Below are 25,000 nucleotides of genomic sequence, written 5' to 3'. Positions count from 1 at the left end.
CGGTTGTAAGGAGATGTATAGCTTAGCTGCGTGTCTCTGTAACACAGAGGAGGAGCAGACAGAGCACAGCGCTCTCTCTGCCTGCTCCCCCCTCCCTCCCAGTTCCACACACACAGAGTAAAGAGAGAGAGGAGTAGAGGACCAGGGCTAGGACTAATACTAACCTTGTAACCAGTCCATAAGCATTGCTGTTTTCATCTTGCATTAACAAAAATAAAATACACACTGAGAGGGACAGAAGGTGTAACAGTGTTAGACCTACAAGGCTACATTAGCCAACGCTAGCTCCTATGCTAACGCTGCAAACTTACAGCACCTGTAAACGGTTCTTTGATTGTGTGTGTGTGTGTGTGTGTGTGTGTGTGTGTGTGTGTGTGTGTGTGTGTGTGTGTGTGTGTGTGTGTGCGTTTGCGCGTGCATGCATGCGAGCCAACTGAATGTTTTCTAAAAGGACATCTTTTCCCCCCCATCCTGACCAGCCTATTATTATTATTGCGTTTTGGATGCAATAACTAACTGCAAGCCAATGAAGAATGAACCAATCAGTAGCATTGTCAGTATTTGTCTTAATTTCTAATTCATATTTATTTAGTTGACAATAATGTAACTGTAGGCCAGTGTTTTGAGACATACAAGGCTATTGTCTTGTATATATAATAATGTAACTGTAGGCCAGTGTTTTGAGACATACAAGGCTATTGTCTTGTATATACAATAATGTAACTGTAGGCCAGTGTTTTGAGACATAAAGGCTATTGTCTTGTATATATAATAATTTAACTGTAGGCCAGTGTTTTGAGACATAAAGGCTATTGTCTTGTATATATTATAATGTAACTGTAGGCCAGTGTTTTGAGACATACAAGGCTATTGTCTTGTATTGCTATAAAATGATGTGGCAAATCTCAGTGGTGGAGTAAAAACAACAAGGTCACATGGCTTTGGGGAGTTTGGGCAGCAGATCTACAAGCTCTCAACATGTCATGCTGCAATGTGCTGTGGGCTTGTAGATCACCAATTTGGATAAATAAACTGATTATTTTTCCCTGATAAAAGAAAAAAAAAATGTTTTAAGCCTGTGCCTGCACCTCATACAGCACTATGTTCCATATTCTGCTACAGTACATGTTTGCACTTTAATTTAATTAAAGCTGCATTTGATAGGGGGGGGTTGAACTTGTTATTGTTACTGTAAAAAAAATTGCATAAAAAGCAAAATACCGAATTCAGAAATATTAAAACGGAAAAAACGGAATTTGGGGAAAAATAAAACGGAATTGGGAAAATAATAAAAGGGATTTCATATGGCTCTAGGTCTCACACAGCTCTCTGGAAGGAGCGGAGAAACACTGAGAATCAGACAGAAACCAGTAGGTTCAGAAAGAGACCCAAAAGAAGCCAGAGTCTGACCAGATGAAGAGCCTTGGCTCGAAACGTCATCATTAACCCATTCTGACCTGAGATCAGATTCATACGAGGTTTCCACTGGACACACACTGGTCTGATTAACCCATTCTGACCTGAGATCAGATTCTAAAAATGTCAGTCGCTCTTCGATTTAAAAAAGATAGCAGACCTACAAGCTCGTATCGCGCCACTCGGTGGCGCGATATGAGCTTGTAGGTCTGCTATTTTTAAATAGCTAAAGCATAACATGATGCCGACACCAAAATGGGTGCCCGGTCAGAATGGGATAAAGTAGAACTTTTGGAGCAGATGAGTGTGCGGGTTCTTTTCTCTTTTTCTAAACATTGAGAATCATACATTTGACCCAACAGAGAACTATAGACCACTGGTTCCCAAACCTCTTCATGTCAGGGACCCCCAAATTGACACCAAGTAGCCCCACGGACCCCCTTTTGAAAAGACATGCCAGGGACCCCCATGAGAGAAGAGTTTTTTTACAGCTCTAGCAGTGATTCTCAACCCGTTTAATTTCGAGGACACGCCAGTTTGACATGCATTAGTCTACGGACCCCCCATTTAAATGGCATTTCTATCTCTGGGACCCCCAATTTATATTTTAAAATCAATGTCAATGTAACTCTAAGAGTGTACACATTTAAATGTGTACACTCTCAGAGTTACAGACCCATAAGGGTCCATTTGTACACTCTCAGAGTTAGACCCATAAGGGTCCATTTGGTTCCATTTGTACACTCTCAGAGTTAGACCCATAAGGGTACATTTGGTTCCAAACTATCATTTAGCTGGGGACCCCCTGGAACTGCGTCAAGCTTCTTCTCAGTGAAACTCCAGTGTGTGTGTGTGTGAGAGAGTGAGTGAGTGAGTGAGTGAGTGAGTGAGTGAGTGAGTGAGTGAGTGAGTGAGTGAGTGAGTGAGTGAGTGAGTGAGTGAGTGAGTGTGTGTGTGTGTGTGTGTGTGTGTGTGTGTGTGTGTGTGTGTTCTTACTTGTCGAGGTCCTCCCGGGCCACTGCCATGTGGTAGGCGGTCTCCAGCGTGAGGACGCCCTGGAACAGCTGCAAGGCCAGAGCCATGTTGGTGTCCACGTTCTCGATGGCGTAGAGCGCCGAGCACACGCAGTCTGACGCCGCCTCGTGGAGGTTGGTGGAGATCTCGTCCCTCTGCTGACAGAGGCACACGGAAAACATGGAGCAACGCAACGTCAAAACACCACCAGAGGTTTGCTCCAAGCGCGCCCCGCCCCACTAGACCAGAAAGCACGCTGTCTGGGCCAGGCTACCCGCCCCTCTAGACCAGAAAGCACGCTGTCTGGGCCAGTCTACCCGCCCCTCTAGACCAGAAAGCACACTGGCTGGGCCAGGCTACTACCCGCCCCTCTAGACCAGAAAGCACGCTGGCTGGGCCAGGCTACCTGCCCCACTAGACCAGAAAGCACGCTGGCTGGGCCAGGCTACCCACCCCTCTAGACCAGAAAGCACGCTGGCTGGGCCAGGCTACTACCCGCCCCTCTAGACCAGAAAGCACACTGGCTGGGCCAGGCTACCACCCGCCCCACTAGACCAGAAAGCACGCTGGCTGGGCCAGGCTACCACCTGCCCCTCTAGACCAGAAAGCACGCTGGCTGGGATGTTCCCCCCCCCTGTTACGAGAATGAAAATCTTAAAACATTAATAATTCTTGATCTAAATCATAACGTCCAATTCTAAGAAAAGGTCCTGTGTTAGACGGCCAGTGTTTTGGCTACATTTAGCTGCTCCAGCCACATCCGGGATAACATCCGGTCCGTCGGTAAAAGTGCTCCGTTGCTATAAATCGCTTGGGAGCTCCGATTTAATGGATTAAATAACTACGGGCAATCGGAGTGTTAAGAAAAGGTATGGGACTGACCAGCACTTGGAACAGGACCATGAGGATCTGATTGGTTAAGAAAAGGGGACTGACCAGCACTTGGAACAGGACCATGAGGATCTGATTGGTTAAGAAAAGGGGACTGACCAGCACTTGGAACAGGACCATGAGGATCTGATTGGTTAAGAAAAGGGGACTGACCAGCACTTGGAACAGGACCATGAGGATCTGATTGTTGGCCATGAAGGTACTGTCCAGAACCCCCAGGTTGAACCAGCTGCCCAGGCAGCGGAACACCTTGATCAGCATCTTCTCATCGCTGCCCGCCTTCTCCACACACGACGTCTGGAGGGGAGAGAGAGAGAGAGACACACACAAAGAATCAGCACCACGTTTAACACATTTAGACCAGACGTCGAAATAAAAGAAAAACGTTCGCTCTGAAAGAATATATATTCAAAGATTTGTGCCGCATTTTCGTGATTTTTCCAAAATAGCAGATCTACAAGCTCATAGCTTGTAGATCTGCTATTTTTCAATAGCTAAAGTATAACATAATGCTTAGTTAAAACACCAAAAGGGGTTCCCGCCCAGAATGGGTTAACCCTAGCTCTGGTCCATAGCTCTAATGCGTTTCATTTAGAGCTATGTTACTCTCAACTTCCGCCGCTCGCATGAATGCAGACCAGCCTCTACTCTTTGGCGTAAATAAAAAGAACGCTTTTGCTACTCACCAAAACAAAGGCGAGTTGTGTCATTAGAAAGCCTACTTTCCTTAGTGGACGCACTCTGAGCCCCCCCACCACACTTATAAACTGTACTTTTTGGCCAAAAGGGGGATTTTGTTTCCACCGGGGAAAAAAAATGTAGTTACTCCGCTGCGCCCTCTACTGATATTGCCCAGAGAACTGCCTCAGAGAATATTTTTCCTCCGGTGAAAAAAAATCCCTTTCTGGCCAAAAAGTACCGTTTATACGTGTGGTGGGGGGCTCAGAGTGCGTCCACTAAGGAAAGTAGGCTTTCTAATGACACAACCCGCCTTTGTTTTGGTGAGTAGCAAAAACGTTCTTTTTATTTACGCCAAAGAGGAGAGGCTGGTCTGATTTCGATTTGAGATTTAAAACTGATAGTCCCATAGCCTTACTGTGCAGGGCAGAATGGTAGAAGGCTATGGACCAGAGCTAGGTTAACCCATTTAGACCCCAGGACGGTTCTACAAATGTCTTCTAAATTTAGTTCGGTTCCAAACCAGAAGCAAAGATGAGAGTTATAAACGTTCACATTGAAAGAATATACATACAAAGATTTGCGCCACATTTTTAAGATTAAAAAAAGCAGATCTACCGGCGCTACGAGCTTGTAGATCTGATTTTTTTCTCAATAGCTTAAGTATAACATAATGCCCATTTAGACCCGAGAAATTAAAAAAAAATTCAAGGACCCCAAAAATGATATGTAATTGGCCGCCGACCCCCATCTGAAAATATGTTATTCCAGGAGACGAGCTCGGAATATCGTATCTGTAAAATATGGAATGTGTAGCCTATAATAGATTTAAACACTCTTTTGTTCTCCTGTCAATCAAAATGCTCAATCAGAGATTGCTGAATGCACTTTACTGACTCAGAGATTCAGGGATTGCCAAAAGCACCTTATTGACTAGTTGCACTTTAAATGGTAAATGGGTTAAATGGTGCATTTATATAGCGCCTTTATCCAAGGCGCTTTACATAGATTGTACATTACATTCACCCATTCATACACCGATTGCGGCGGAAGCCATGCAAGGTACCAACCAGCACATCGGGAGCAATTGGGGGTTCAGTGTCTTGCCCAAAGGACACTTCGACATGTAGACAGGAGGAGCCGGGATTCGAACCGCCGACCCATGGATCATTGGACGACCTGCTCTACCTCTTGAGCCACAGTCGCTTTATCAAGGGAATGTGTGCAATATCTCTGTTTTGTGTATGTGGGTGTTTCATGTTGTTTTTTCCTGTTCGTATGTGAACGTGTCTGTTATTTGTATGCAGCTGTGACTCTGTCTCCAAGACAACTTTCTCCCAAGGGAGACAAATAAAGATAACCTTGAACCTTGAACCCCTCAGAAGCAAAGATTGAAGTTAAAAAACGTTCAGTCTGAAAGAATAATATTCAAATATATTTTCAAAAATGAGCTTGTAGATCTGCTATTTTTCAATAGCTAAAGTATAACATAATGCTTAGTTAACCCATTCTGAACGGGCACCCATTTTGGTGTCGGCATCATGTTATGCTTTAGCTATTGAAAAATAGCAGATCTACAAGCTCATATCGCGCCACAGAGTGGCGCGATACGAGCTTGTAGGTCTGCTATTTTTGAAAAATCGAAGAGCGACTGACATTTCTAGAATCTGATCTCAGGTCAGAATGGGTTCATCAGACCAGTGTGTGTCCGGCGGAAACCTCATATGAATCTGATCTCAGGTCAGAATGGGTTACAACCCCAAAAGGTAAATTACGCCTATCACCATCTAAATTTATCCAAAACCCAGTAGTGATTGCCACCATTAAGATTTGGTCACAGTTACGCTCCCACTTTAAATTTAAGGAAGGCTCTATAAATTGTCCTATACTTGGCAATCACCTATTCCCTCCCTCTACAGTATGTCAGACTTAGCTTTCAAACAGTGGAAAGATAAAGGTCAGATCTCTATGAGAAATGTATTCAGTAGTTTTTAAAAAATTCGCACCAAATATGATCTACCCCACAATAATCTTTTCCGATACTTTCAAGTTAGAGACATCCTCCCTATGGACCAAAATAGGAATAGGTGGGAGACCGAGCTGGGTGAAACATCTCTTGATGAATGGTGGGATGTGGCTATTGATCGAGTCAACAAATCAACATCATGTGCTAGACTAGGCCTCATTCAATTCAAAGTCTTTCATAGACTTCATTACTGCAAATCTAAACTATCCTGGAATTGATGATAAATGTGATAGATGTGCTCTCTCACCAGCTAATCACACACACATGTTATGGTACATTATTGGACTCAAATATTTGAGATTTTGTCTGATATATTTGAGGCTCGTTTGGAGCTATTTTTGGAGTGCCATCAGATTTTGAACTTCTAACCCAGAAACAGTCTAATATGGTAGCATTTGAACCAGAAACAGTCTAATATGGTAGCATTTGCCACACTGATAACTTCTAACCCAGAAACAGTCTAAATGGTAAATGGTGCATTTATATAGCGCCTTTATCCAAAGCGCTTTACATAGATTGTGCATTACATTCACCCATTCACACACCTTTACATAGACTGTGCATTACATTCACCCATTCACACACACACATTCATACACCGATTGCGGCGGAAGCCATGCAAGGTACCAACCAGCACATCGGGAGCAATTTGGGGTTCAGTGTCTTGCCCAAGGACACTTCGACATGTAGACAGGAGGAGGAGCCGGGATTCGAACCGCCGACCCATGGATCATTGGACGACCTGCTCTACCTCTTGAGCCACAGTCGCACAGTCTAATATGGTAGCATTTGCCACACTGATAGCAAGACGTAGAATATTGTTGGGATGGAAATCCCCAGCTTCCCCTTCTATAGCTATGTGGCTTAAGGATATTATGGGATTTTTAAAATTGGAAAAAATAAAGTTTACAATTAGAGGTTCAACAGAAAGGTTATTTTCTAGCTGGCAACCATTTATTACCTACTTTGAGAATCTGAGGGTACTTCCGACAGACTAACTGAATCAATACTATGTGTGTTTTTTGCATTCTCATGATGATAGAACTGTGTATAGAGGGTGATATATGACAACGTTCCCAACACAATCTTTTCCGACATAACTTAGGGCCGGGATTAATTAACTACAGAACAATTAATGCATTAAAGAAATTAACGCATTGTAATCGCACTATTCTTTTCACCGCGGAACGTTGTCACTGGAGAGTTTTCAGACGGACCTGCGCACCAAGTGTCCGTGTCCTCTTAAGACAATAACACCACCAGAAACCGCAGACAGTTCACCAGACTGGGGGAAGCCGCTGAGATCACTTTGCTTGTCCCCGTGGATTGGAGTGGATAGGATTTAAAAGGCTATCCGATGGTAGCGTGGATTACAGCACAGTTGTGTGCAATTATTCAATAAAGAATTATTACCCCTATTACTACAAAAACAATGTTTTATTGCTTAAACTTATGTATTCACTATTCATTGATTCACTAGTATACCAAAATCCATTTGAAAAAATTGCTTTCTCACTGTTCTCGGGTCAAATAATGATATGCGATTAAAATGTGATTAATCTAGATTAATTAATCGCAAAGCCTCTGATTAATTAGATTAATTTTTTTAATCGAGTCCCAGCTCTAATTTTATTTTATTTTTCATTTATATTGTTTTTGTTATCTGTGCTTAAATTATGATTTTTGTATCCTACTGTTTATATCATATGTCTGTATGTATGTTTGTTTTTGTATGTCTGTACTAAATTATTAATGTTATTTTTTATATTGTTTTGATGATGATGATGATAACTGGGTGGAGGGATGGGGTGAGGGAGAAAAAGGAAAATAAATGGTACGTTCAAACTGTACTAAATGGTGAAACCTATTACCAATAAATAAACGAAAACCCAAAAGGGGTTCTAGAGGCCCGGGCGGTAAGCTCAGCCGTCTGGGCCGAGCCAGCCTGACGGCGTGCCGCGGGTTCGACTCCCGAGCCCGACGGTCTTTGGGCCGATTCATACTCCTATTTTACCGCTGTTTCGGCGCTGTGGTGCCGAAATGATTTCGGCTCGTGAGAAATGTTCAGTAGCACCGAAGAGCAGACTTTAGGACGGTACCCGAACCTCAAATGACGTCACATTGTAGGCTCTACAGCGCCGAACCGACTTTTATTCAGCTCTAAAATAGGAGTATGAATCGGCCCTTTGCCGCGTGTCACTCCCCATCTCTATTCCCCTTTCCCGCCTGTTCCCATCAATAAAGGCATAAAAAGCCCCAAAACTACTCTTAAAAACACCAAAAAGGGGGAATGGGTTAACCCATTCTGACCTGAGATCAGATTCATACGAGGTTTCCACTGGACACACACTGGTCTGATGAACCCATTCTGACCTGAGATCAGATTCATACGAGGTTTCCACTGGACACACACTGGTCTGATGAACCCATTCTGACCTGAGATCAGATTCATACGAGGTTTCCACTGGACACACACTGGTCTGATGAACCCATTCTGACCTGAGATCAGATTCATACGAGGTTTCCACTGGACACACACTGGTCTGATTAACCCATTCTGACCCGAGATCAGAGATTCATACGAGGTTTCCACTGGACACACACTGGTCTGATTAACCCATTCTGACCTGAGATCAGATTCATACGAGGTTTCCACTGGACACACACTGGTCTGATTAACCCATTCTGACCCGAGATCAGAGATTCATACGAGGTTTCCACTGGACACACACTGGTCTGATGAACCCATTCTGACCTGAGATCAGATTCATACGAGGTTTCCACTGGACACACACACTGGTCTGATGAACCCATTCTGACCTGAGATCAGAGATTCATACGAGGTTTCCACTGGACACACACTGGTCTGATGAACCCATTCTGACCTGAGATCAGAGATTCATACGAGGTTTCCACTGGACACACACTGGTCTGATTAACCCATTCTGACCTGAGATCAGATTCATACGAGGTTTCCACTGGACACACACTGGTCTGATTAACCCATTCTGACCTGAGATCAGATTCATACGAGGTTTCCACTGGGACACACACTGGTCTGATGAACCCATTCTGACCTGAGATCAGATTCATACGAGGTTTCCACTGGACACACACTGGTCTGATGAACCCATTCTGACCTGAGATCAGATTCATACGAGGTTTCCACTGGACACACACTGGTCTGATGAACCCATTCTGACCTGAGATCAGATTCATACGAGGTTTCCACTGGACACACACTGGTCTGATGAACCCATTCTGACCTGAGATCAGATTCATACGAGGTTTCCACTGGACACACACTGGTCTGATGAACCCATTCTGACCTGAGATCAGATTCATACGAGGTTTCCACTGGACACACACTGGTCTGATGAACCCATTCTGACCTGAGATCAGATTCATACGAGGTTTCCACTGGACACACACTGGTCTGATGAACCCATTCTGACCTGAGATCAGATTCATACGAGGTTTCCACTGGACACACACTGGTCTGATTAACCCATTCTGACCCGAGATCAGATTAAAAAAATGTCAGTCGTTCTTCGATTTTTCAAAAATAGCAGACCTACAAGCTCGTATCGCGCCACTCGGTGGCGCGATATGAGCTTGTAGATCTGCTATTTTTCAATAGCTAAAGCATAACATGATGCGAACACCAAAATGGGTTCCCGTTCAGAATGGGTTAAAATAACTTGACGCCATTAGGTAGAAAGATGTATTGAAAAAGTCCTCATTTGCTGAAAATACACTTGGTTGGGGAAAGGATTCTATCCATGATTGTCTGCTTTGAAATAAACGAAATCTTCACAGGCAAAAAAAAGAATAACGCTCAAATCAAATAATGTCATTCAACTGAGGGGTCTTTGGCTGACTATTGGAATAGAGGGTATGCACGTGACATCATCGTACCTGGAAGTTATGCGGGAACGCCTACTGAGTGGAAAAAAACTACTTTCTGGCCTTGACAGCCCCGTTCATCCAAACAGAAATGTCCTGTCTGGTTGCATTAAACAATGTTAAACTCACCAACATTGCAGCTGTAAGAAAAGCTTGAATTATCCTCTTTCTATCTGCAAAGTTTTTGCAGATAGAAAAGTTCCACCATAGAAAAGTTATGAGCTACTTTCTGTCAAGAAATGCCCTGCATTTGATTATTTTTTAAAGTGTCAGAGTTTGGAAGTGCTTGTTTTCAATAACAACATTTTTCTGCCTCCTGCATCATGTGACATTTAGAAACAGGTGGTACGCAGGGCAGTGGAGTGATTTCCAACGAGCGCTTCCAAACTCCAACACTCCATGCTGCTCAATGTTTTGCCACTCAGTCTAGATGAGGGGGGGGGGGGGTGTCCTGATGGGAACATGTGCATACTCTATTGTTGACCCTACAATTGTTTAACATTACATTAAACTAAAACATGTTGCTGCTATAAACCTACACAATGATACATTATCATGATTCATGACAGATCAATCAAAATGAACCAAAACCTACACAATGATACATTATGATTCATGACAGATCAATCAATATGAACCAAAACCTACACAATGATACATTATCATGATTCATGACAGATCAATCAATATGAACCAAAACCTACACAATGATACATTATCATGATTCATGACAGATCAATCAATATGAACCAAAACCTACACAATGATACATTATCATGATTCATGACAGATCAATCAATATGAACCAAAACCTACATAATGATACATTATCATGATTCATGACAGATCAATCAATATGTACCAAAACCTACACAATGATACATTACCATGATTCATGACAGATCAATCAATATGTACCAAAACCTACACAATGATACATTATGATTCATGACAGATCAATCAATATGAACCAAAACCTACACAATGATACATTATGATTCATGACAGATCAATCAATATGTACCAAAACCTACACAATGATACATTATGATTCATGACAGATCAATCAATATGAACCAAAACCTACACAATGATACATTATCATGATTCATGACAGATCAATCAATATGTACCTAAACCTACACAATGATACATTATCATGATTCATGACAGATCAATCAATATGTACCTAAACCTACACAATGATACATTATCATGATTCATGACAGATCAATCAATATGTACCAAAACCTACATAATGATACATTATCATGATTCATGACAGATCAATCAATATGTACCAAAACCTACACAATGATACATTATCATGATTCATGACAGATCAATCAATATGAACCAAAACCTACATAATGATACATTATCATGATTCATGACAGATCAATCAATATGTACCAAAACCTACATAATGATACATTATCATGATTCATGACAGATCAATCAATATGAACCAAAACCTACACAATGATACATTATGATTCATGACAGATCAATCAATATGTACCAAAACCTACACAATGATACATTATCATGATTCATGACAGATCAATCAATATGTACCAAAACCTACACAATGATACATTATGATTCATGACAGATCAATCAATATGAACCAAAACCTACACAATGATACATTATCATGATTCATGACAGATCAATCAATATGTACCAAAACCTACACAATGATACATTATGATTCATGACAGATCAATCAATATGAACCAAAACCTACATAATGATACATTGTCATGATTCATGACAGATCAATCAATATGAACCAAAACCTACACAATGATACATTATCATGATTCATGACAGATCAATCAATATGAACCAAAACCTACACAATGATACATTATGATTCATGACAGATCAATCAATATGTACCAAAACCTACATAATGATACATTATCATGATTCATGACAGATCAATCAATATGAACCAAAACCTACACAATGATACATTATCATGATTCATGACAGATCAATCAATATGAACCAATGGGGAATTCTAACTGAAAGCAGAAGTTGACCTGCATTAACCATAAATCAAGAATGAGTTTCCTCTTTACAGTCATTTTAATGAATTCGTCTTAAACAGTCCCAATAGGAACGCTCTACAAAGACTTGTTTTATCGCCCGCTTGTGATAACGAAGACTAATGAGAGACACGGGGACAGGCTAGTTAGTTAGGGTGAAGATGGACAGGAAAGAGGGAGAGAGAGAGAGAGACATGCAGCAAAAGGTCGTCACCAACGGGACTCGAACACGCGACACACTGTCAGGCCAGAGCCTGTATGTGGCAGCATGCGCCTGGACCGCTGGGCCAGCGGACGCCCCAACTAGATGGTACCTAATAATAATAATAATTGTGTGATGCGGAGGATGATGTCAGTCATAGACGATGACATGACGTGGAGGTACCTTCCTTGGCCTAATGGCAGCATGCACGAGAAATCTGGCACTGACTGAACACTGATTAGTCTATTCACTGACTGAACACTGATTAGTCTATTCACTGACTGAACACTGATTAGTCTATTCACTGACTGAACACTGATTAGTCTATTCACTGACTGAACACTGATTAGTCTATTCACTGACTGAACACTGATTAGTCTATTCACTGACTGAACACTGATTAGTCTATTCACTGACTGAACACTGATTAGTCTATTCACTGACTGAACACTGATTAGTCTATTCACTGACTGAACACTGATTAGTCTATTCACTGACTGAACACTGATTAGTCTATTCACTGACTGAACACTGATTAGTCTATTCACTGACTGAACACTGATTAGTCTATTCACTGGCAAAACCTAAACCACACCATTTATTTACCAGTAATATTGGAATTTCGAATTCTCCACTTTAATAGAATGTGGGAGTTCTAGTACAGCACCAGTTCTCTGTACCAAACACTTGAGGACCCCCCCCCCCCCCCCAAAATAATTTGGCGACCCACGGTTTGAGAACCCCTGCCGTAGAGTAGTATGATGGTGAAACAACACTATGGTCAATAGAGCAAGTCTGACGTCAATGTCGCTAGAGGGCGCAAATCCACGGGTTCATGTACTTTTTATTTGCATTATAATCCCCATAGGGGGATTTTAGATCGCCTCATATAAGAACTGTTCCCGGCCACTTCAATATGGATATGAAGAATCAACTGACAGAGAAAACGCTATTGTTACTGCTGCTGAATTAGTTACATTTTCACTAGAAACTATCATATATGAGTTACTGACTGTCGCAAACGATACAGAGACACCTCCCTGACATTATAACAATACAGAGACACCTCCCTGACAATATAACGATACAGAGACACCTCCCTGACAATATAACGATACAGAGACACCTCCCTGACAATATAACGACACAGAGACACCTCCCTGACAATATAACCATACAGAGACACCTCCCTGACATTATAACGATACAGAGACACCTCCCTGACATTATAACAATACAGAGACACCTCCCTGACAATATAACGATACAGAGACACCTCCCTGACAATATAACGATACAGAGACACCTCCCTGACAATATAACGATACAGAGACACCTCCCCGACAATATAACGATACAGAGCAGGGCTCCAGACTAACTTTTTTCACCACCGTCCCGGAACCGTCCCAAAATACAATTTGAACCGTCCCGAAGTAAATGTATTCCGTCCCGGGGGAAAAAAAGTACAAAAAAGCACCACTCAAATTGTGAAATTAATAACTGTATTCCTATTGTAATAGAAATACAATTAAGCCAAACAAATAATGTACTGTATTGAATACATGCAGACAGTACATTATTTGTTTGGCTTCATGTTTCTTCTGTAGATACACTGATTTAGTCAAAATGCTCCCAGATGAAAAATAGGGCTTGGTTAAAAATGTTAATCAAATTAATCTTAGGCTTTGTAATTAATCTAAATTAATCATATTTTAATCGCATATCAATATTCGACCTGAGAACAGTGATATTTATTTTCAAATGGATTTTGTTATTTTGGTGTAGCCTACCAGTGAATCAATGAATAGTGACTACAGTAGCTTATAAAACTTTGGTGTAGGCTACTTGATCAAGACCAACAGATAACGTGCAGCAATGCAGGTATATGAATATTCAAATGTCTATTACATGGTTGGCATGAGAAAACAAATAAAAACAACTTTATTAGGGGGAATACTAAGACGAAGGATCAATATAATAATAATAATAATAAATACAATCAATAAAAACTGTGGAATGAGAGCGTTTCTGGGTGTGCATTTCACCGTGTTGGGGCAGCAATTCCAGAACAATCTGAGCATTAGAAAACATCTGTTGCTTCAGAGGATATATACCAACATATTATTTAATGTCGATGCCAGCGAGCAAGCCTAGCATGGAAGCTAACGTTAAACGTTGGTGATGTAGTGTAGCCCCATGTCCATATGGAACCTTTCTGTGGCACACAACCATGGTTTTATCCAAGCTTCCAACCGATAGTTTTTCAATCTAAATGTCCCATCCACGGGGCAAAAGCAATATAATTCCTATGATTCCGTTGGGTGAATGTAGTGTGTGTGTTGTTGTTGCTGTTGTCAACTATCTGACTCTGACGGCACGGCAAATTCTCATGCTGCTCATCGCTGCACACGAAATGCGCATTTTCAGTGTAAAAACTCCTCTCGTCCCGAAACCGTCCCGAATGAGATCCATTTACGTCCCAAATAGATATTTTACAGTCCCCGGGACGTCGGGACGCCGTTAATCTCGAGCCCTGATACAGAGACACCTCTCTGACAATATAACGATACAGAGACACCTCCCTGACAATATAACGATACAGAGACACCTCCCTGACAATATAACGACACAGAGACACCTCCCTGACAATATAACGATACAGAGACACCTCCCTGACAATATAACGACACAGAGACACCTCCCTGACAATATAACGATACAGAGACACCTCCCTGACAATATAACGATACAGAGACACCTCCCTGACAATAACGCTGAGACAGCTTGTTTATTTTTGGACCACAACACTTAATAAAACGATTTCAAGATGAGCCCATGTTATTCTCCATAGAGAAATTACTTCCGTGAACCAGGCAGAACCAGGGGATCATTAACCAATGATAAAAGAGGAGGGAGGAGCACACCAGCAGAGTGACTACAGTAACCAATCAGAAGAGAGCTCACCAGCAGAGTGACTACGGTTGCAGAGTAGAAGGCGAGGTCCTCGATGATCTCTGTCCTGCGATTGGCTCCGATGCGTAACGAGCGACTGTGGACCTCCTCAGGCAGCACGGTCAGAATCTCTATCAGAAACGTCATGGAGCTGATGTCGTTATTGTACCTGGAGGGGTGAGAGGGGTTATTGTGGTTGTATATGAACAGAATTCATTGCATTTTTATAGCGCTTTTCCAAATGCTCAAAGCGGTTCATTCATTCATACATTGGGAGGTGAAGCGGCGAACAGTCGACGCCAGCGTCCTCACTTCCCACATTCACACACCGACGGTGGCGAGCTCAAACCGACCGACTCATGATTGGAGGCAACGTGGGGTTCAGTGTCTCATTGGAGGCAGTGTGGGCAGTGTGGGGTTCAATGTCTCATTGGAGGCAGTGTGGGGTTCAGTGTCTCATTGGAGGCAGTGTGGGGTTCAGTGTCTCATTAGAGGCAGTGTGGGGTTCAGTGTCTCATTGGAGACAGTGTGGGGTCCAGTGTCTCATTGGAGGCAGTGTGGGGTTCAGTGTCTCATTGGAGGCAGTGTGGGGTCCAGTGACTCATTGCAGGCAGGGTGGGGTTCAGTGTCTCATTGGGGACAGTGTGGGGTTCAGTGTCTCATTGCAGGCAAGGGTGGGGTTCAGTGTCTCATTGGGGACAGTGTGGGGTTCAGTGTCTCATTGCAGGCAGGGAGGGGTTCAGTGTCTCATTGGAGGCAGTGTGAGGTTCAGTGTCTCATTGGAGGCAGTGTGGGGTTCAGTGTCTCATTGGAGGCAGTGTGGGGTTCAGTGTCTCATTGGAGGCAGTGTGGGGTCCAGTGTCTCATTGGAGACAGTGTGGGGTCCAGTGTCTCATTGGAGACAGTGTGGGGTCCAGTGTCTCATTGGAGGCAGTGTGGGGTTCAGTGTCTCATTGGAGGCAGTGTGGGGTCCAGTGTCTCATTGCAGGCAGGGTGGGGTTCAGTGTCTCATTGGGGACAGTGTGGGGTTCAGTGTCTCATTGCAGGCAGGGTGGGGTTCAGTGTCTCATTGGGGACAGTGTGGGGTTCAGTGTCTCATTGGAGACAGTGTGGGGTTCAGTGTCTCATTGGAGGCAGTGTGGGGTCCAGTGTCTCATTGGAGGCAGTGTGGGGTTCAGTGTCTCATTGGAGGCAGTGTGGGGTCCAGTGTCTCATTGCAGGCAGGGTGGGGTTCAGTGTCTCATTGGGGACAGTGTGGGGTTCAGTGTCTCATTGGAGGCAGTGTGGGGTTCAGTGTCTCATTGCAGGCAGGGTGGGGTTCAGTGTCTCATTGCAGGCAGGGTGGGGTTCAGTGTCTCATTGGAGGCAGTGTGGGCAGTGTGGGGTTCAGTGTCTCATTGGAGGCAGGGTGGGGTTCAGTGTCTCATTGGAGACAGTGTGGGGTTCAGTGTCTCATTGGAGGCAGGGTGGGGTTCAGTGTCTTGCTCAAGGACACTTCCAGGTGTGGACAGGAGGAGCCGGGATTCGAACCGCCGACCCAGGGATCATTGGACGACCTGCTCTACCTCCTGAGCCACAGCTGCAGTAAAAAACTCTTAAACAAACTACCTCCCCCTGGCCAGCCGGGCACCTGATGGAGGGGAAAGGAACTGGTCTCTATACTGCCTCCCCCTGGCCAGCCGGGGCGCCTGATGGAGGGGAAAGGAACTGGTTGGAATAACGTGGTCCTTCCAAGCGCTACATCCGGCCGGGGAATTTGGAAGATTTGAGTTAAAAACGTTCGCTATGAAAGAATATATATTAAAAGATTTGCACTACATTTTCACGATTTTTCAAAAGAAATAGCAGACCTAAAAGCTCATAGCGCGGCACTCGGTGCCACGCTATGAGCTTGTAGATCTGCCATTTTTCAACAGCTAAAGTATAACATAATGCTTAAATCGCCAAAGGGGGTTCCCGCACAAAATGGGTTAATGAGCATAGAATATAGACTTATAGAGCGTCGCAGTCGCAGAAATAATTCCCAATGCTGCATTTTTCCCATAGGCTTTTCAAAAAGTATTTATTTAAAGACCTATGAGCGTCGTACGAAGCCAACTCCAGTTGTGACAAATCATGACAACAAACAATTTTTGTTGTTTTTATTCTTTGTAATTATTTGTTTGGTCCAAAACAAGTTTGTTGTCATGATTTGTCACGACTCGAGTTGGCTTCGTACGACGCTTAAAAGGTCTTTAAATAAATACTTTTTGAAATGTCTATGGGAAAAATGCATTGGGAACTATTTCCTGGGCCTGGCGTTGTCATGAAAGGGGGCGGGACTGGGCCTGGCGTCATCATGAAAGGGGGCGGGACTGGGCCTGGCGTTGTCATGAAAGGGGGCGGGACTGGCGTCATCATGAAAGGGGCGGGACTGGGCCTGGCGTTGTCATGAAAGGGGGCGGGACTGGCGTCATCATGAAAGGGGCGGGACTGGGCCTGGCGTCATCATGAAATGGGGCGGGACTGGGCCGGGCGTTGTCATGAAAGGGGCGGGACTGCGACGAGTAGACATTTCTGTGGATGGCTAAAACCCAGCTGAGAGTAAAATGTGGGCCGTTTGCACCAAGAAAACGTAGTTTGTTGTTAATCAAGGATTTGTCGATCAAGGATTTTATTTAAATTTGTGTTGTGGTGGGTGATTAAAATCCTGTGATGAAATCATTTAACCTGTGATTAATTCATAGATTAAACTGTGTGTTTCCATGTTTAAACCACCTCAACCTGCAAGTTAAAAATGAATCCCCTATTGATATGTAAATCGAAGTTTAAAGTAAACAAGATGAACATTAATTCATCCAGGGTTACTGTGAAAATAAAAGACTTCTTTTAATTATGATTAAAAAGGATGGTTCAAAACTAAACCCGATTAGTGAAAACTAGGTTTAAAGTTTTGGTGCAACTGGACCACTGGTTGAAAAACCACTGAATTAAGGTAATCAAGTCACCTTTTGAGATAAAAAATGGCTTGTCAGCTCAAACCCACAATGCAATACTTCAGTAGCATTACAAAAAGCTACCTTCCATTTCCCCTTTGCATTCTTCTATATGCAAGGCCAGCGCCGCTATTCCAAAGCCCAAAGTAAAGAAAATACGATAAAGTTTTTTTGGGTGAGTAGACCTTGTTGAGCTGGTCCTTTTGAAAGTAGTTCTCGGGTCAGAAAGTGTGGGCACGCCTGATTTTGGATTAACTCGGTTCCAATACAAACATTTTAAGTTATTAAATGTAGTTTTTGATCCACACACATCCTTGGAGAGGGAAGTCTGGAGCACTCTGGTGGAGCCGTTGCCCCCGCGACCCGACTACGGATAAGCGGTTGAAGATGGATGGATGGCGTGAACTCATCCTTTACAGTATGAAGGAACATGGTCTTACTTTTCAATGAGGGTGTGAACGCAGCCTTTCCACGAAGCCATCTGAAGGGCAAGGTCTGCGATGGCGAGGGCCAGCTGGGAGAGAAACAGAGACAGACACGTTAAGACAGTGTTGTTTTTGGCAGCACATTGTTATTGTAGTGTTACGCCAGGGCTCCACTGGGCGCGTCGCGTCTCCGTCGCGTCCTGCTCGTGTCATGACAACGTCAACGTCACGCTAGAGGTGCTCCACCGCGGGCATTTGAAAACTGCGCGTCAGCAACATTCTTTTATGTTGCCGTCAACGCGTGCGTGCGTCAAAAAACGAACCGGGGCAATTTTTTAGTCACCGAACGCAGCACAACGCGGGCAGTGGAGCCACCCTCCATTGATTAAAAGGGAACATTCCCGACGCTGACGGAGACGCGACGCAGACGCGATGCAGACGCGCCCAGTGGAGCCCTGGCGTTAGTCATTAGAAAGTTTACATTTAGTCACATTTTAGTCACCTGCAATGGTTTAGCGCTAAGTCTAGTTTTAGCCTTGATGCCGTCGTAATGGCTGATTTTACACTTGCTGAAAACGGCTGATCTACAAGCTCGCAGCGCGACGCGTTGCATATTGTGGGTTGTGGCTATTTTCAGCATGCAACCAAGTGTAAATGACTTTACACTTGGTTGCAATGACTTGTACTGGATCTCTTGTCCACTAGTCCCTTCCTAACATTTTAGTCTAGTTTTTATTTTCTGACGAAATTGTCAATATATTTAGTCTTAGTTTTAGTCACCATAGCTTAGTTTATTTAGTTTCCATTTCCTTTTCCTCAGTGAAAAAAATGAATTTTTTCGTCTTAGTATTAGTCTTAGTATTAGCCTTAATAATTAACACTGGTTTGGACATGACATCACCTATGAAACAGGAAATGGAAGAGATGCATGAAAGTCTAAACTCAATTAGCTAATAAATATGAAACAATTAGTAGTTTTATTTTATTCAAAGCACAGATACAAGCTGATGCATATAATTATATGTTCACTTATTTCTAAGTAATTAATTTTGGTTTGGTAAAAAATTTTTTTTCCATATTTGTAAACAAAACAACCCACTGATAGTTTCTGTTGTGGTAGAAAGTAGGCCATTCAGATGGATGGTGCTACATTCCAGGGGCCCGGGGGATCTTTGCATAAGACACCAAACAATGCTGCTTGACAGTTCTCCCTTTTACAAAGGACTATTAAGTATGGCAAAAAAATCACAAATGTATATACGACAACAAAACATGATTTGCAACTAAGTGGGAGAGGCCACGGACAGGCGCCTTCACAGAGAACTGAGAGAAGTGAACGGAAGCTCTGATCAGGAGTAAAATATAAATGCTTCCGTCATACAGTCTGGAGCAACGGAAGCTCTGATCACGAGTAAAATATAAATGCTTCCCCCATACAGTCTGGAGCAACGGAAGCTCTGATCACGAGTAAAATATAAATGCTTCCGCCATACAGTCTGGAGCAACAGAAGCTCTGATCACGAGTAAAATATAAATGCTTCCGTCATACAGTCTGGAGCAACGGAAGCTCTGATCACGAGTAAAATATAAATGCTTCCGTCGTACAGTCTGGAGCGACGGAAGCTCTGATCACGAGTAAAATATAAATGCTTTCGTCATACATACAGTCTGGAGCGACGGAAGCTCTGATCACAAGTAAAATATAAATGCTTTCGTCATACATACAGTCTGGAGCGACGGAAGCTCTGATCACAAGTAAAATATAAATGCTTTCGTCATACATACAGTCTGGAGCGACGGAAGCTCTGATCATCAGTAAAATATAAATGCTTCCGTCATACAGTCTGGAGTAACGGAAGCTCTGATCACGAGTAAAATATAAATGCTTCCGTCGTACAGTCTGGAGCAACGGAAGCTCTGATCACGAGTAAAATATAAATGCTTCCGTCATACAGTCTGGAGCGACGGAAGCTCTGATCACGAGTAAAATATAAATGCTTCCGTCGTACAGTCTGGAGCAACGGAAGCTCTGATCACGAGTAAAATATAAATGCTTCCGTCGTACAGTCTGGAGCAACGGAAGCTCTGATCACGAGTAAAATATAAATGCTTCCGTCATACAGTCTGGAGCGACGGAAGCTCTGATCACGAGTAAAATATAAATGCTTCCGTCGTACAGTCTGGAGCGACGGAAGCTCTGATCACGAGTAAAATATAAATGCTTCCGTCGTACAGTCTGGAGCAACGGAAGCTCTGATCACGAGTAAAATATAAATGCTTCCGTCATACAGTCTGGAGCGACGGAAGCTCTGATCACGAGTAAAATATAAATGCTTCCGTCGTACAGTCTGGAGCGACGGAAGCTCTGATCACGAGTAAAATATAAATGCTTCCGTCGTACAGTCTGGAGTAACGGAAGCTCTGATCACGAGTAAAATATAAATGCTTCCGTCGTACAGTCTGGAGCGACGGAAGCTCTGATCACGAGTAAAATATAAATGCTTCCGTCATACAGTCTGGAGCGACGGAAGCTCTGATCACGAGTAAAATATAAATGCTTCCGTCGTACAGTCTGGAGCGACGGAAGCTCTGATCACGAGTAAAATATAAATGCTTCCGTCATACAGTCTGGAGTAACGGAAGCTCTGATCACGAGTAAAATATAAATGCTTCCGTCATACAGTCTGGAGCAACGGAAGCTCTGATCACGAGTAAAATATAAATGCTTCCGTCATACAGTCTGGAGCGACGGGCGCTCTGATCACGAGTAAAATATAAATGCTTCCGTCATACAGTCTGGAGCAACGGAAGCTCTGATCACTAGTAAAATACGGAATACTGAAGTGGAACCTCCTCCCCACTTCCGTTTTGTCTTTACAGTCATGCAAATTTAACACAATATAAATATAAATCATCTAAGCATATATATAGCCTGTTGCTTAGCAGATAAGTAAAAAAATAAATAAAAAAAAGGAAATATATTTTCGTGAACGGAAATGGCAGCTTCCTCAGGAGGTGTAGTTCCAGACTCTATATAGCATTCGGAGGTTGTGGAATAGTCGTCTGGCTACACGAGACAAAAATAACTACTGGAGTGATCCGGGGGAGGGAGGGTCAGGGTGCCCGGCGGGGGGGGGGGGGGGGGTTACCTGTGTGACGATGATGGGCGAGAGGTCTTTGAGGTTCTGTATGTGCGTTAGGAGAGAGTCCCGCAGGGCGATGTGGGTCTCCGGGGGGAGTTCGTAGAACGAAGTCTGGATCTTCACCTTCATTGTCTGTGCGGCGAAGTAGCAGGACTCCACGTCCTGCTTCACCTGGAGGAGCTGGTCGGATATCTCCCACGCATACATCTGCAACACGAGCACCACACACACACACACACACACACACACACACACACACACACACAAAGCTGGTTTGAGGCGGTGAACAGACTCGTTGGTTACACTTTTGTCCAACTAAGTGAAAGTAGCATGCCATACATGTCAGAAGTCCACAACCTGCCTGTTCCCCGTGCCCCAGAACATTCATATTCTGTCTTCAGAAACACGAACCTTTTTCAGTGAATCTGTTACAGGGGAATTAACTTTTTTTCCCCTTCATAAGTATGGTAGTAGTATGCATATTGTGCCAGTATTCACAAAACAAATACAATGCTCTCTTAACCCATTCTGACCGGGCACCCATTTTGGTGTCGGCATCATGTCGTGCTTTAGCTATTGAAAAATAGCAGACCTACAAGCTCATATCGCGCCACCGAGTGGCGCGATACGAGCTTGTAGGTCTGCTATTTTTGAAAAATCGAAGAACGACTGACATTTCTAGAATCTGATCTCAGGTCAGAATGGGTTCATCAGACCAGTGTGTGTGTGTCCAGTGGAAACCTCGTATGAATCTGATCTCAGGTCAGAATGGGTTAAATTAGACAGGCAAAGCCCCCACACACACACACAGACAGACCCAATGTATATGCACTGTCATCATAGCCACACTAAACCACTGAAGAATGCAATCACTCTATCATGTTATGTCATGGCCAACTGAATTGTTGTAATGTGATTGTTCTCACAGATCATGGGTGCTTCTGAACAGGCATGTTGGCACTACGGCAGCTGCACTGCAGCTTTATCAATGATCCTACATTTAGAATGTGCTGAGCAAGTTGAACCCACCCATCTGTTGTGCTGGAGAGGAACCGTGGGAGTTTCAGCTGGCAACTCAAATAAACATGGCTTTACTTTACAAGTCAGCTCAGCAGTGCATTACATACAGTCGGTCAACAAGTTAGAAGAAGTGTAAACTTTGAAACATAAGTGCTAGCCTCAGTGTGACAGACAGTTGAGTAAACATCCTCGGGTTATCTAGCCATGTATGTAGATTGTAGAACTCCCGAGAGAGTACAGTACAGTAAGGAATGTAACCAAATGGACCTGCATTCTGTACTCTGTGAGTTAAAGTTAAATTAAACCCATCGAACTGGTCTCCTAGCTGTCTGTCTGTCGCCCCTGGCTGAATTCCCCTGAGGAACCCCCTGGCTGCAAAATGCAAATCGCTCCCTCATGTTTAGATCGCAGCAGAGAAACATTGGCCTTGTTGCTTTTTTTTTTTTACCAAAACGTTGCATAAATAATGAATTGCATGCTTTAGCTTCTCTTCCCTTCCGTGTGTGTGTGAGTGTAGTGTAGCTTCCCAAGCTAACACAGTAGCATAAAAGGCTAGTAGTGTATCAGCTGATGTAGCAACATTGTTAATGTAATGCTAACTGTTAACAGTAAATGTAATCCTAGCTTCCTCTGTTTTGATTCATTCATTCGTCGGAGACTCCTGTACCCCCTCCCCCCCCCCCCCCCCTTCTCCCCAGTGGAAACATGGACGTCATTTGTTGTATTCACGGTGCTAAAAAAAACCCAACGTATAAATAAATATACACTAGTGTATATTTCTCAGCATTTCCAGTTGTTATGAAGATCTCCCCCACCATTAAGGGCCCCATCCTCCTCCACGCCCTCCCTCCGTACCTCCTCCCCGGCTCTAGGCTCTCCCACCCCGGGGTGGGTCTCCCTCTCCCTCTCCTAGTCCTTACCGATCTCTGGAGCTCTCCGAGCCACACGGAGGCTCGCTCCTTCCCGGCGGGGTCCGGGTCGTGGTACAGAGCCTGCACCGCCTGGTAGACCAGCGCCAGCGTGGGTTTCCCTCCCTCCATGGCGGCGCCGCGGACCACCACGCTATGATGCGACGGGGAGGAGGAGGAGGAGGAGGAGAGAGTCGGCGTTGTTGTGAAGAAGAGGATGGGTGATGTTGGAGAGGGGTTGCGGTCGGAGACGCGATGCTTCGGCGGCGCGAGGAGCTGTTGTTCTGGGGTGTGTGTGTGTGTGTTGTCGGATCTACTCGGCCCTGATGATGTGAAGACCGACCGCCATCTCGCTACAGAGCAGCGCTTCCTTCCCTCCGCCGGTGCGACACACAACTCCGTCCGGGTGGAAACCGCGACGGGGAAGCGGAACCGTATATTAATATTGTATTATAGGCAGGGGGGGGGCAGTGAAACGTTTTCATCCCCCCCCCCCCCCCATTTTTTTGACCCACGGACCCCCCCATTTGAAAAAATATATGCCGGGGGGACCCCCCCCCCCCATAAGATTTTACGTGTTTGATGAATTGAACAAGGTGGACCCTCTTGTAAACAAGTGTAGTGCTTTATTGGGTCGTCCACTCACAGTTATACAGTGTATTGAGTTGTGCTTTTTTGATTGATTGAAATCTTTATTAACAGTTAGTAGAATTTACAGTACATTTTAAGCAAGTGCAAGTGCTTGAAATGAAGTCTGGCCGACTGGCCCTGTACTGTAACTGTAATCCTGCAAACTGTTAATCAATATTTCAATCAATTAATCAATCAATCAGTCTCTAGCAGTGATTCTCAACCCGTTTAATTTCAAGGACCCCCCAGTTTGACATGCGTTAGTCTACGGACCCCCATTTAATAGCATTTCTATCTCTGGGACCCCCATTTATAAAAAATCAATGAGAATGTATACAAATACATGTATACTCTCTCAGAGTTACAGGACCCATAAGGGTCAATTTGGTTCCAAACTATCATTTAGCTGGGGACCCCCTGGAACTCCCTCAAGGACCCCTGGGGGTCCCCGACTCCCTGGACCCCACTTTAGGAACCACTGATGTGTTTTCACAAGAGGTGGGGTTTTTTTGATTGATTGAAAATATTTATTAACAGTTTGCAGAATTTACAGTACATTTCAAGCACAAACTCAATACAAAGACTGTTAACTGTGAGTGGACGACCCAATTATAAGCATTACACTTGTTTACAACAGGGTCCACATTGTTCAATTCATCAAAACATTTAGAGGCATACAAATAGACATTTCTATGTAGCTAAAGAAAACAGAACAGGAATTCATCATATAGGAAGCAAAAAGGGAAAAGATACATAT

General features: G+C 43.7%; 1 protein-coding gene across 1 annotated transcript in view; it reads right to left on the bottom strand.

Annotated features, from left to right (window-relative positions):
• Positions 1–23,972, bottom strand: part of tnpo3 (transportin 3) — a 75,214-nt gene extending 51,242 nt beyond the window's left edge. The window contains exons 1-6 of the mRNA XM_083794499.1: positions 23,626–23,972; positions 21,692–21,892; positions 18,558–18,631; positions 15,155–15,311; positions 3,475–3,618; positions 2,413–2,588 (exon numbers count right to left, since the gene is read on the bottom strand). Of these exons, the coding sequence (XP_083650625.1) occupies positions 2,413–2,588; positions 3,475–3,618; positions 15,155–15,311; positions 18,558–18,631; positions 21,692–21,892; positions 23,626–23,745 (872 nt within the window). The 5' untranslated portion in view covers positions 23,746–23,972. The remainder of the gene's footprint in view (positions 1–2,412; positions 2,589–3,474; positions 3,619–15,154; positions 15,312–18,557; positions 18,632–21,691; positions 21,893–23,625) is intronic.
• Positions 23,973–25,000: the final 1,028 nt, after the last annotated feature.

The sequence above is a fragment of the Protomyctophum parallelum genome (assembly GCF_964188405.1).
Source record: "Protomyctophum parallelum genome assembly, chromosome: 22".
Lineage (NCBI taxonomy): Eukaryota > Metazoa > Chordata > Actinopteri > Myctophiformes > Myctophidae > Protomyctophum > Protomyctophum parallelum.
This window is presented reverse-complemented; position numbering and strand designations above follow the sequence as displayed.